Source organism: Triticum urartu, chromosome 5A (assembly GCF_056163025.1).
Source record: "Triticum urartu cultivar PI428250 chromosome 5A, HENAU_Tu73, whole genome shotgun sequence".
In the NCBI taxonomy this organism is placed as follows: domain Eukaryota; kingdom Viridiplantae; phylum Streptophyta; class Magnoliopsida; order Poales; family Poaceae; genus Triticum; species Triticum urartu.
Genome location: NC_141877.1, coordinates 78,702,548 through 78,713,766, shown reverse-complemented (window position 1 = coordinate 78,713,766; position 11,219 = coordinate 78,702,548). Strand labels below are relative to the sequence as shown.

The 11,219-nt window shown below is 48.0% G+C and overlaps 1 protein-coding gene across 1 annotated transcript; it reads right to left on the bottom strand.

Annotated features, from left to right (window-relative positions):
• Positions 1-3,792: 3,792 nt before the first annotated feature.
• Positions 3,793-4,991, bottom strand: LOC147970345 (F-box/LRR-repeat protein At2g43260-like). The gene has a single exon (XM_087523409.1). It carries the CDS (start codon positions 4,909-4,911, stop codon positions 3,793-3,795), a length of 1,119 nt encoding a protein of 372 aa, XP_087379535.1. The 5' UTR covers positions 4,912-4,991.
• Between the last annotated feature and the right edge of the window lie 6,228 nt (positions 4,992-11,219).

Genomic DNA, 11,219 nt, shown 5'->3' with positions numbered 1-11,219 from the left:
GCACTGTAGCACCGTGACTTTTCTTCCGAATGTTAGAGGATTCGGTTCCGTTCACAATGTAGCAACGACAATTTGCTTTAGCCGTGTTGTCTAGGAATATGTAAACTGTATCCATCCAGTAGTAAAAAAGATGTAACGAGCCAAAAAACATTGACATGGTCAATCATGTGTCATGCACACTATGCTGTGTGGATCGTGGCTATGAAACATTAAAGCAAACATCTGAGTTCATGTGAGCCGTGCCCCGTGGATCGTGGCCGTAGCACGTTCAGGCGAGGAGCAGTATTTCAGAAGGAACATGCGCAATAATTACAAAATGACTAGCCATGCAACGCATTCAGCAACGAGCACTGTTCCGCAAGCAAAGCACGTGCGTGTTTTTCCTTTCTTTTCGCTTTCACAGCCCGAACCAGATTTTAAACAAAGGCGGCCCGTGCCGTGCCGCAACGGTCTGGACCCACCTGCAGCCCCCGGCCCATGGACCGCGACCACCCAACAGCGAGAGACGGGACGGACGGGCGACGCGCCACAGCGACTCAAGCGAGTGACCACCGTCCCCGGTCTCTGCCCAGCAATCCGGAGCGAGAGCGCGGGGCGAGGCGAGGCGAATCGACCGGTGGGCCCGCGGCCGGCGAATCTTCCGCGTGGGGCCCGCAAAAGGGGCCGAATGACTGACCAGACCGGTCCTGCCCCGACACGACCGGGCCGCGTCCTCCCTCCCGTACTCCTCCCGTGCCTCCACCGGCGGGCGTGGGACTGGTCGGTGGGTCCGGACACTTCTGGTAGTGGGGCCCACGGGATATTTTATGCCTGCGGGCGCGGGGGAATGATTTGCGGTTGGACCGGCCGTGCGTGTGCGTCACGGACGGGGAGCCAGCCGGTGGGTCGAGCGAGATTTTTTTTGGACAGGTCGAGCGGGAGATGGGCTCTGGAAGAACTCTCGTCGCTGCACTTGCACAAACATGGGCCGATGCTGCTACACTTCTACTTCTAGTGCACAGACATATTTTTATATCTCATGAATATTTTTTCAATAAATTGTGCGTTTTATGTTTTCATAAACACTTTATGTTATTTTTTAAAATGGTACAAATATATTTTTTATATGCTATGGTTTTTTAAATGCCCGAACAATTTTATACGTTTTATGAAGATTTTTTTAAATTTCATGAACATTTTGATTGAATGGTATGGATGTCTCTTAGATGTCATGAACATTTTTTTTATAAATGTGTGAATGTTTTGTTGTAAAAGTCATGAACATTTTGCTGAAATTGTGCAATTTTAAGAACCATTGATGATTTTTTTATACAGGCGGAACACTTTTTACAAACCTGATGATCATTTTTAGTACATGATGACCATTTTCTAAAATACATGAGGAACACACGATATTGTATCTAGATATGTTATGTCAATATACTTAATAAGAAAAATAGTGTATTTAACTACCACATGATAGTACATTAGACGTGGACATTACGTCCACTGAGGATGTATTTTTCCTAATATAGGAAATGAAAGAACAAAAAGTTCCCATGAAAACCACAATCACCCCCAGCCCCCAACCCACCCACCCACACACACTTCTGGTCTTTTTAACTCTTTTTTAGGGGTTGCTCTTTTTAATGCACTAGATAATACCCCGCGCGTTGCAGCGGGAATTGGTTGAAATATATTTCAATGATAATCGACTGTATTGATCCCTAGCATTTGATAACCATCCTCACCAATGTGAAAGTAACATGTTATCGAATTATCTATAAAAGGGAACAATGTTTGGTTAGGAAATTAGAATCAATACAAATAACCACTACAATTAATTTGGAGCCGCATTAGTGACAAAATTGACATATTGAAATTGCAACGTATGGCAGAAAAATGAGGAATGGAGTCGACCAAAGAGGACGATGTGCAGAATTGCAGTCCCTGTGTACTTCTAAAAGAATATTGAAAATTGAATGACCTGGTGACCCGGTGGACTCATCTGTATGGGCGTTCCTTCTGGGCCAAAAAGAGAAAACCTCCACACCATGGTTGAGGCCTTGCCCGGCGGCACACTAATGTGTTCCTTCCATGATGAAAAGGAAAAAAAATGAAAATTAGATGACATGGTGGCCCGGTGGACTCATGCAAAAAACAAATACCTCCACACCATGGCTGAGGCCCTGCCAGCGATGCACCAATGATCAGAGTTCCTTCCAAGATGAAAAGAAAGCCAACTTCAGATTAGGGCATCTCTAACAGTTTGTATGTTATCTTGTTGGTAAAATATGCCATGTCATCAACCAACACCTTAACATACAACAACTCCAATGGAATGTATGTAGTTTGCCCAATAGGATGTGAAATAATAAATAAGGTTCTCTCTCATTCTACATTGGAGCTTGTGCAAAGGGTGTTGGTTCATGTACATACAACCTTTTTCTCTTCCCTCATTTATTATATGACACATCATCAAAAATTCTATGTGGCAAAATCTACCAACAACTATCTTACAACCATTGGAGATGCCCTTAGAAACCCATCAGCCGCTTGATTGTGCTGGAACCAGCCGGCAGAAATCGATCACCCCAATAGCTGCGCAGATACCTAGTCAAGACGGGGACAAACATGGGGAATGGAGGACCAACGGAGGTGAACATACCCCTAGAGAATCCCAGAGAGCCGCCGAGGCAAGCAGTCGTTCCCTGACGCAGAGATCGGCTCCCAGCCGCCATAGCGAGGGTAGAAAACTGGTGTTCTTTTTTCTGGGGGAGAGAGGGGTCGATCGCTTTGTGTTTTTTTTCAATGATGAAGAGATGTGTCCGTGGGTTACGACTGGAAGTGGAAATGAAGAGAAGGCAGGTGTACAGTCGAACGCTGGTGATGAAACATTGCATGTTAAGAGTCACAATACGTGCCATTCGGCATTGTAGAAATGGTAGAAAACAAAACGTTTGGAAACGAATGGGCTGCCATGTAGACATGGCAGGGTCGCTGAGGTGGATAGGTTGATGAGGTGGATTGGCTGCATGCATTGCTTAATGGGACGTTGATGTGGACGCTTAGCATGTTGAGAGAATTGGGACCAACTTCTTAAGAATGTAAGATGTGATGGCACTAGCAAGTCCTGGGAGAAAAGTGAAAGAATACAAAGATGAAAACTCTGACATACTAAAATACGAAGAATACTTGGCCATTAGAATCTGGCAACACCCTATTGGTCCCCACCTTGGTGCTAGGTAACTCCTCCATTAGAAAAAAACGGATTTGCTATTTCTCAGGTGCCTGAAATTTCTTTTCACGCCAGTTACTTTTTTCCTTCTTCCTTCCCTCTTGACCGGACCTCGTCGGAGAAGAATTATCCCCCCCCCCCATCTATATGAGGGTGTGAAGTCATGACCCTATTATCTATCTTAGGGGTGAGGGGGGGGTGTGTGTGCAGGGGATCGTCAGAGGTTTTCATGAGTGGTGCCGGGCTTAGAGGGAAGGCTGGGGTGTTGCCTAGCAACGGTGGCGGGGGAGGTTGATGGGAGGGCGGGGTGGTGCGTGGTAGCGCCTGCCGGCCGCGGGTGGTTGAAACCGACGGTTAAGGCGGGGTAGCTTGAGCGTTCGGCGGGAGGAAGAAGATGAACAATACCTCAATCAATTCTGGGCGTTTGGATGAAGATATAGCGGTCCATATAAAAAGTGATTGACGCAACTGTTTTTTTCAAGCACATGACAAATAGAGTCTCCCTAGAAAAAAACATTTCTTCCTCCAAGCAACAACGTTTTCACCTAGCTCGATACTAGCATCCAGATGCACCGTCACCAGAGCCTATAAACATTCAACGGCTCTTTGGACTCTACATAGGCGAATGCTTGGTGGACATACCCTGTGGCAACGTGCGTGCCCTTGTTGCACTCGCTGATCTGAACCATGCCATGCCGCGACCTGTGAGTGTATAGAACATGTTTCCCGCGCGCATACCCGCGCGTCAGCACATGCTCGCTGTGCGCGAAGTGCGGCAGCAGGAGCTGCTGCGGCGGCCGCACGTTCATCTCCACGCGGTACCAGCGCCTCCACCTCTGCTCCCGCCTCGCGCTCTCCAGAACCCACACGTCCGTCCTCTCCAGCGCCGGCGAGTCGTGGATGATCGCCATGCCCAGCCTTCCGTGGACCTCCGCCAGGCGGAAGCGGCTGCCGGGCCTGGTCGGCAGCGGCACCGGCAGCGGCTTGACGGACGCGACGCGCTCGTGCTCGAGGTCGAACGACATGATCCTGTCGGTGCCCTGTGCGATCCAGTACGTCGCGCCGTCGACGCCGACGATGCCGGCCTCGAGGAGGCACCTCGCGCCGGCGCCGCCAACTGCCGGCGTCGCGACGTCGCGCCAGGACGCGTCCCCGAGCGTGAACACCTGCACGGTGTGGAACTCCCAGACTCCCCGGAAGCCGCACGGGACGTGTACGACCTTGTACCGCCCCGTGCTCTGGTGGTGCGCGAAGCCGTATGCCTCGTGCCACTTCAAGCTGGATGAACGCATATGGATGTCGGCCGCGCACGGCAACGGCGGGAGGAGGAGCCTCTCCCCGTTGGCCGGGTTCGCCAGCGCGATGGCGCCGCCGGGCTGGCTGTCGTCGCAGAGGCAGATCAGGCCGTTGCACGTGCCGACCACCTTCATTACCCGGTCCGCCCGGCTAGCCATCACCCGCTTAAGCCCACACTTGTCGTCAAGGACGTACGCTTCCCCTCCGCTGACGAGGAGGGTCCTGGCGCGGCTCCGCAGGTCCGTCGCCGTGCGCTCGTCGACGGCGTCACGCCATTGCCGGCACACGAGGCGGGATCGGCGGCGGGAGTTGGGCGGGAGCCGCAGCAGGATCTCCACGAGGACGTCCGTGGCCGTCGGGAATTCCACGACGCTGCAGCTGGTGCCCTCGTCGTCCATGGATTTCGCAGGTGGCCGATGCCACAGGTATCCACGGCGGTCTGTTTGGGTTGATTAATTTCGTTGTGTTTTTCTTGCTTCTTAACCGGATGTATATGTTGTGCATACGTGGTCCTCAAGTTTTCTGTAATTTCGATAGATCGGTACGTATTTATATCTTGTGCAGTTTTACGTAGTTTTTTTTTTTAACATCAGTACAGACACAAGCGTTCATACATACACACATCTCTATGAACGCGCACATATACTCTATCCCTATGAGCACCTCCGAAAGACTGAGCTGTCATGTCATCTTGAAATTTACGAAGTCATCGATGGAAATGTCTCCTCCTACTGAAAATGCATTGCCGGAAATCCAAAAATAATGCGAGCACCAAGACTTAATCCTAGTGGGCTGGAGATACCACTATTTCTCTAACCATCTAACCACATGTTGGTTCACGCAGGTTTACGTTGTCAAGCCACGGTAGCATGCATAGAAACATGCATGGGCGTACAATCCGACATTCAACAGAATCCGTGTCATGGGGTAGCACAAACGAATGGTGTTCATCATGTGTGAATGAGTTTTTGGGTCACCTATTCTTTAGGTGCCTAAAAGGTTTATTGCCTAATCACTATCAACCTCCAGCACATACTCATTGATTGACACCCCATTCGACGGTGCAATGTTCACTTAATCAACACAACTAGACATCAGTTGCATTGATCTTGGATCACACCCCATTAGTGGCGAGAGCCCCTTTAATATGATGTGAAGGAACAATCGCGTTGCTTGAGTAGTACTCTTCAATCCTACTCCAAAACTAATCCACCTAATTTTAGGTAGAGAATACCAACCGAGTCGAGACATTCATCCAAACAAGGCGCAAATTGATGTCCTCTTGGCTATGGTAGTTCACCGACGGACCGACCTTATCTTCTTCATGCTTGCTTGGTGGCTCCACGGGCTCCTCGACCTCCTCCACTTAGGGATCATTCTCCCTCTCAGGATCATGCGCCATATGCATCGCTATGTCATCGAGGTCGAGTACATGCAATTCATCCAACTGAGACATTGTCACACACCAATTTGCAGCTCGTGCATGTGGCCCAAGAATCACATTGGCGCACTTGACGTACATGATATTCATAACACAAACATTTACTAAAAGAAGGTTTACCAAGCAATTGTGGCTTGTTTATTAAAGCAACACCATAATTGGCACTATAGCAGAGTTTAACGACAGCAGAAGACAAACTAAGTGGGCGCACGGACTTGGAGGGACAGCACTCCACAAGGAACTGACTAGAAAACTCTCCTAGCAAATGAACACTCTGACTTCACGCTAGTGGAAGACGACACCTTAGTTGGATCTGGTCAAAAAAACGAGATAGTGAGTACTTTGAAAGTAGTTGCAAGAACCAAATGGCATATTGAAGGAAATATGCCCTAGAGGCAATAATAATGTTATTATTTTATTTCCTTATATCATGATAAATGTTTACTATTCATGCTAGAATTGTATTATCCAGAAACATAATACTTGTGTGAATACATAGACAAACCAAACGTCACTAGTATGCCTCTACTTGACTAGCTCATTAATCAAAGATGGTTATGTTTCCTAACCATAGACATGTGTTGTCATTTGATTAACGGGATCACATTATAAGGAGAATGATGTGATTGACATGACCCATTCCATTAGCTTAGCACCCGATCGTTTAGTATGTTGCTATTGCTTTCTTCATGACTTATACATGTTCCTATGACTATGAGATTATGCAACTCCCGTTTGCCGGAGGAACACTTTGTGTGCTACCAAACGTCACAACGTAACTGGGTGATTATAAAGGAGCTCTACACGTGTCTCCAAAGGTACATGTTGGGTTGGCGTATTTCGAGATTAGGATTTGTCACTCCGATTGTCAAAGAGGTATCTCTGGGCCCTCTCGGTAATGCACATCACATAAGCCTTGCAAGCATTTCAACTAATGAGTTAGTTGCGAGATGATGTATTACGAAACGAGTAAAGAGACTTGCCGGTAACGAGATTGAACTAGGTATTGAGATATCGACGATCGAATCTCGGGCAAGTAAAATACCGATGACAAAGGGAACAACGTATGTTGTTATGCGGTCTGACCGATAAAGATCTTCGTAGAATATGTAGGAGCCAATATGGGCATCCAGGTCCCGCTATTGGTTATTGACCGGAGACGTGTCTCGGTCATGTCTACATTGTTCTCGAACCCGTAGGGTCCGCACGCTTAAGGTTTCGATGACAGTTATATTATGAGTTTATGAGTTTTGATGTAGCGAAGGAGTTCGGAGTCCCGGATGAGATCGGGGACATGACGAGGAGTCCCGAAATGGTCGAGACGTAAAGATCGATATATTGGACGACTATATTCGGACACCGGAAGTGTTCCGGGTGATTTCGAAAAAAACCGGAGAGCCGGAGGGTTACCGGAACCCTACTGGGAGAAGTAATGGGCCATATGGGCCTTAGTGGAGAGAGAGAGGGGCAGCCAGGGTGGGCCGCGCGCCTCCTCCCCCTGGTCTGAATTGGACTAGGAGAGGGGGGGCGGCGCCCCCCTTTCCTTCTCCCTCCCCACTTCCTTCCCCTCCTGGCGCGCCAATTGGGGCCGGCCGGCCTCCTCCCCTTGCTCCTTTATACACGGGGGCAGGGGCACCCCTAGACACACAAGTTGATCCACGTGATCATATTCTTAGCCGTGTGCGGTGCCCCCTTCCACCATAATCCTCGATAATATTGTAGCGGTGCTTAGGCGAAGCCCTGCGACGGTAGTACATCAAGATCGTCACCACGCCGTCGTGCTGACGGAACTCTACCCCGACACTTTGCTGGATCGGAGTCCGGGAATCGTCATCGAGCTGAACGTGTGCTAAAACTCGGAGGTGCCGTAGTTTCGGTGCTTGATCGGTCAGGCCGTGAAGACGTACGACTACATCAACCGCGTTGTGCTAACGCTTCCGCTGTCGGTCTACAAGGGTACATAGATCACACTCTCCCCTCTCGTTGCTATGCATCACCATGATCTTGCGTGGGCGTAGGAAAATTTTGAAATTACTACGTTCCCCAACAGTGGCATCCGAGCCTAGGTTTTATGTGTTGATGTTATATGCACGAGTAGAACACAAGTGAATTGTGGGCGATATAAGTCATACTGCTTACCAGCATGTCATACTTTGGTTCGGCGGTATTGTTGGACGAAGCGGCCCGGACCGACATTACGCGTACGCTTACGCGAGACCGGTTCTCCCGACGTGCTTTGCACAAAGGTGGCTAGCGGGTGACAGTTTCTCCAACTTTAGTTGAACCGAGTGTGGCTACGCCCGGTCCTTGCGAAGGTTAAAACAGCACCAACTTGACAAACTATCGTTGTGGTTTTGATGCGTAGGTAAGATTGGTTCTTGCTTAAGCCCGTAGCAGCCACGTAAAACTTGCAACAACAAAGTAGAGGACGTCTAACTTGTTTTTGCAGGGCATGTTGTGATGTGATATGGTCAAGACATGATGCTAAATTTTATTGTATGAGATGATCATGTTTTGTAACCAAGTTATCGGCAACTGGCAGGAGCCATATGGTTGTCGCTTTATTGTATGCAATGCAATTGCGATGTAATGCTTTACTTTATCACTAAGCGGTAGCGATAGTCGTGGAAGCATAAGATTGGCGAGACACAACGATGCTACGATGGTGATCAAGGTGTCACGCCTGTGACGATGGTGATCACGACGGTGCTTCGAAGATGAAGATCACAAGCACAATATGATGATGGCCATATCATATCACTTATATTGATTGCATGTGATGTTTATATTTTATGCATCTTATCTTGCTTTGATTGACGGTAGCATTTTAAGATGATCTCTCACTAATTATCAAGAAGTGTTCTCCCTGAGTATGCACTGTTGCGAAAGTTCTTTGTGCTGAGACACCACGTGATGATCGGGTGTGATAGGCTCTATGTTCAAATACAACGGGTGCAAAACAGTTGCACACGCAGAATACTCAAGTTATAATTGACGAGCCAAGCATATACAGATATGGCCTCGAAACACGGAGACCGAAAGGTCGAGCGTGAATCATATAGTGAAGGAAATATGCCCTAGAGGCAACAATAAAGTTATTATTTATTTCCTTATTTCATGATAAATGTTTATTATTCATGCTAGAATTGTATTAACCGGAAACATAATACATGTGTGAATACATAGACAAACAGAGTGTCACTAGTATGCCTCTACTTGACTAGCTCGTTAATCAAAGATGGTTATGTTTCCTAACCATGGACAAAGAGTTGTTATTTGATTAACGGGATCACATCATTAGGTGAATGATCTGATTGACATGACCCATTCCATTAGCTTAGCACCCGATCGTTTAGTATGTTGCTATTCCTTTCTTCATGACTTATACATGTTCCTATGACTATGAGATTATGCAACTCCCGTTTGCTGGAGGAACACTTTGTGTGCTACCAAACGTCACAACGTAACTGGGTGATTATAAAGGAGCTCTACAGGTGTCTCCAAAGGTACATGTTGGGTTGGCGTATTTCGAGATTAGGATTTGTCACTCCGATTGTCGGAGAGGTATCTCTGGGCCCTCTCGGTAATGCACATCACATAAGCCTTGCAAGCATTTCAACTAATGAGTTAGTTGCGAGATGATGTATTACGAAATGAGTAAAGAGACTTGCCGGTAACGAGATTGAACTAGGTATTGGATACCGATGATCGAATCTCGGGCAAGTCACATACCGATGACAAAGGGAACAAAGTATGTTGTTATGCGGTCTGACCGATAAAGATCTTCGTAGAATATGTAGGAGCCAATATGGGCATCCAGGTCCCGCTATTGGTTATTGACCGGAGACGTGTCTCGGTCATGTCTACATTGTTCTCGAACCCGTAGGGTCCGCACGCTTAAGGTTTCGATGACAGTTATATTATGAGTTTATGAGTTTTGATGTAGCGAAGGAGTTCGGAGTCCCGGATGAGATCGGGGACATGACGAGGAGTCCCGAAATGGTCGAGACGTAAAGATCGATATATTGGACGACTATATTCGGACATCGGAAAGGTTCCGAGTGATTCGGGTATTTTTCGGAGTACCGGGTAGTTACGGGAGAAGCAATGGGCCTTGATGGGCTTTAGTGGGAAGAGGAGAAAGGGCCAAGGGGCTGCTGCGCCCCCCCTCCCCTCTGGTCCGAATTGGACTAGGGAAAAGGGGGCCGGCCACCTCTCCTTCTCCTCCACTTCCTTCTCCCTTCCTCCCCTCTTGGTGGACTCCTACTAGGACTTGGAGTCCTAGTAGGACTCCACATCCTGGCCGCACCAATTGCCTTGGCCGGCCTCCTCCTCCTCCATCCTTTATATACTGAGGCAAGGGGCACCCCATAGACACAAGTTGATCCACGTGATCTTATTCTTAGCCGTGTGCGGCGCCCCCAGCCACCATAGTCCTCGATAATATTGTAGCGGTGCTTAGGCGAAGCCCTGCAGCAGTAGTACATCAAGATCGTCACCACGCCATCGTGCTGACGGAACTCTTCCCCGACACTTTGCTGGATCGGAGTCCGGGGATCGTCATCGAGCTGAACGTGTGCTAAAACTCGGAGGTGCCGTAGTTTCGGTGCTTGATCGGTCGGGCCGTGAAGACGTACGACTACATCAACCAAACGCTTCCGTTGTCGATCTACAAAGGGTACGTAGATCACACTCCCCTCTCGTTGATATGCATCACCATGATCTTGCGTGTGCGTAGGAATTTTTTTGAAATTACTACGTTCCCCAACATATAGTAGATATGATCAACATAGCGATGTTCACCAATGAAACTACTCCATCTCACGTGATGATCGGACATGGTTTAGTTGATTTGGATCACGTAATCACTTAGAGGATTAGAGGGATGTCTATCTAAGTGGGAGTTCTTTAGTAATATGATTAATTGAACCTAAATTTATCATAAACTTAGTACCTGATGGTATCTTGCTTGTTTATGTTTGATTGTAGATAGATGGCCCGTGCTGTTGTTCCGTTGAATTTTAATGCGTTCCTTGAGAAAGCAAAGTTGAAAGATGATGGTAGCAATTACACGGACTGGGTCCGTAACTTGAGGATTATCCTCATTGCTGCACAGAAGAATTACGTCCTGGAAGCACCGCTGGGTGCCAGGCCTGCTGCTGGAGCAACACCAGATGTTATGAACGTCTGGCAGAGCAAAGCTGATGACTACTCGATAGTTCAGCGTGCCATGCTTTACGGCTTAGAATCGGGACTTCAACGACG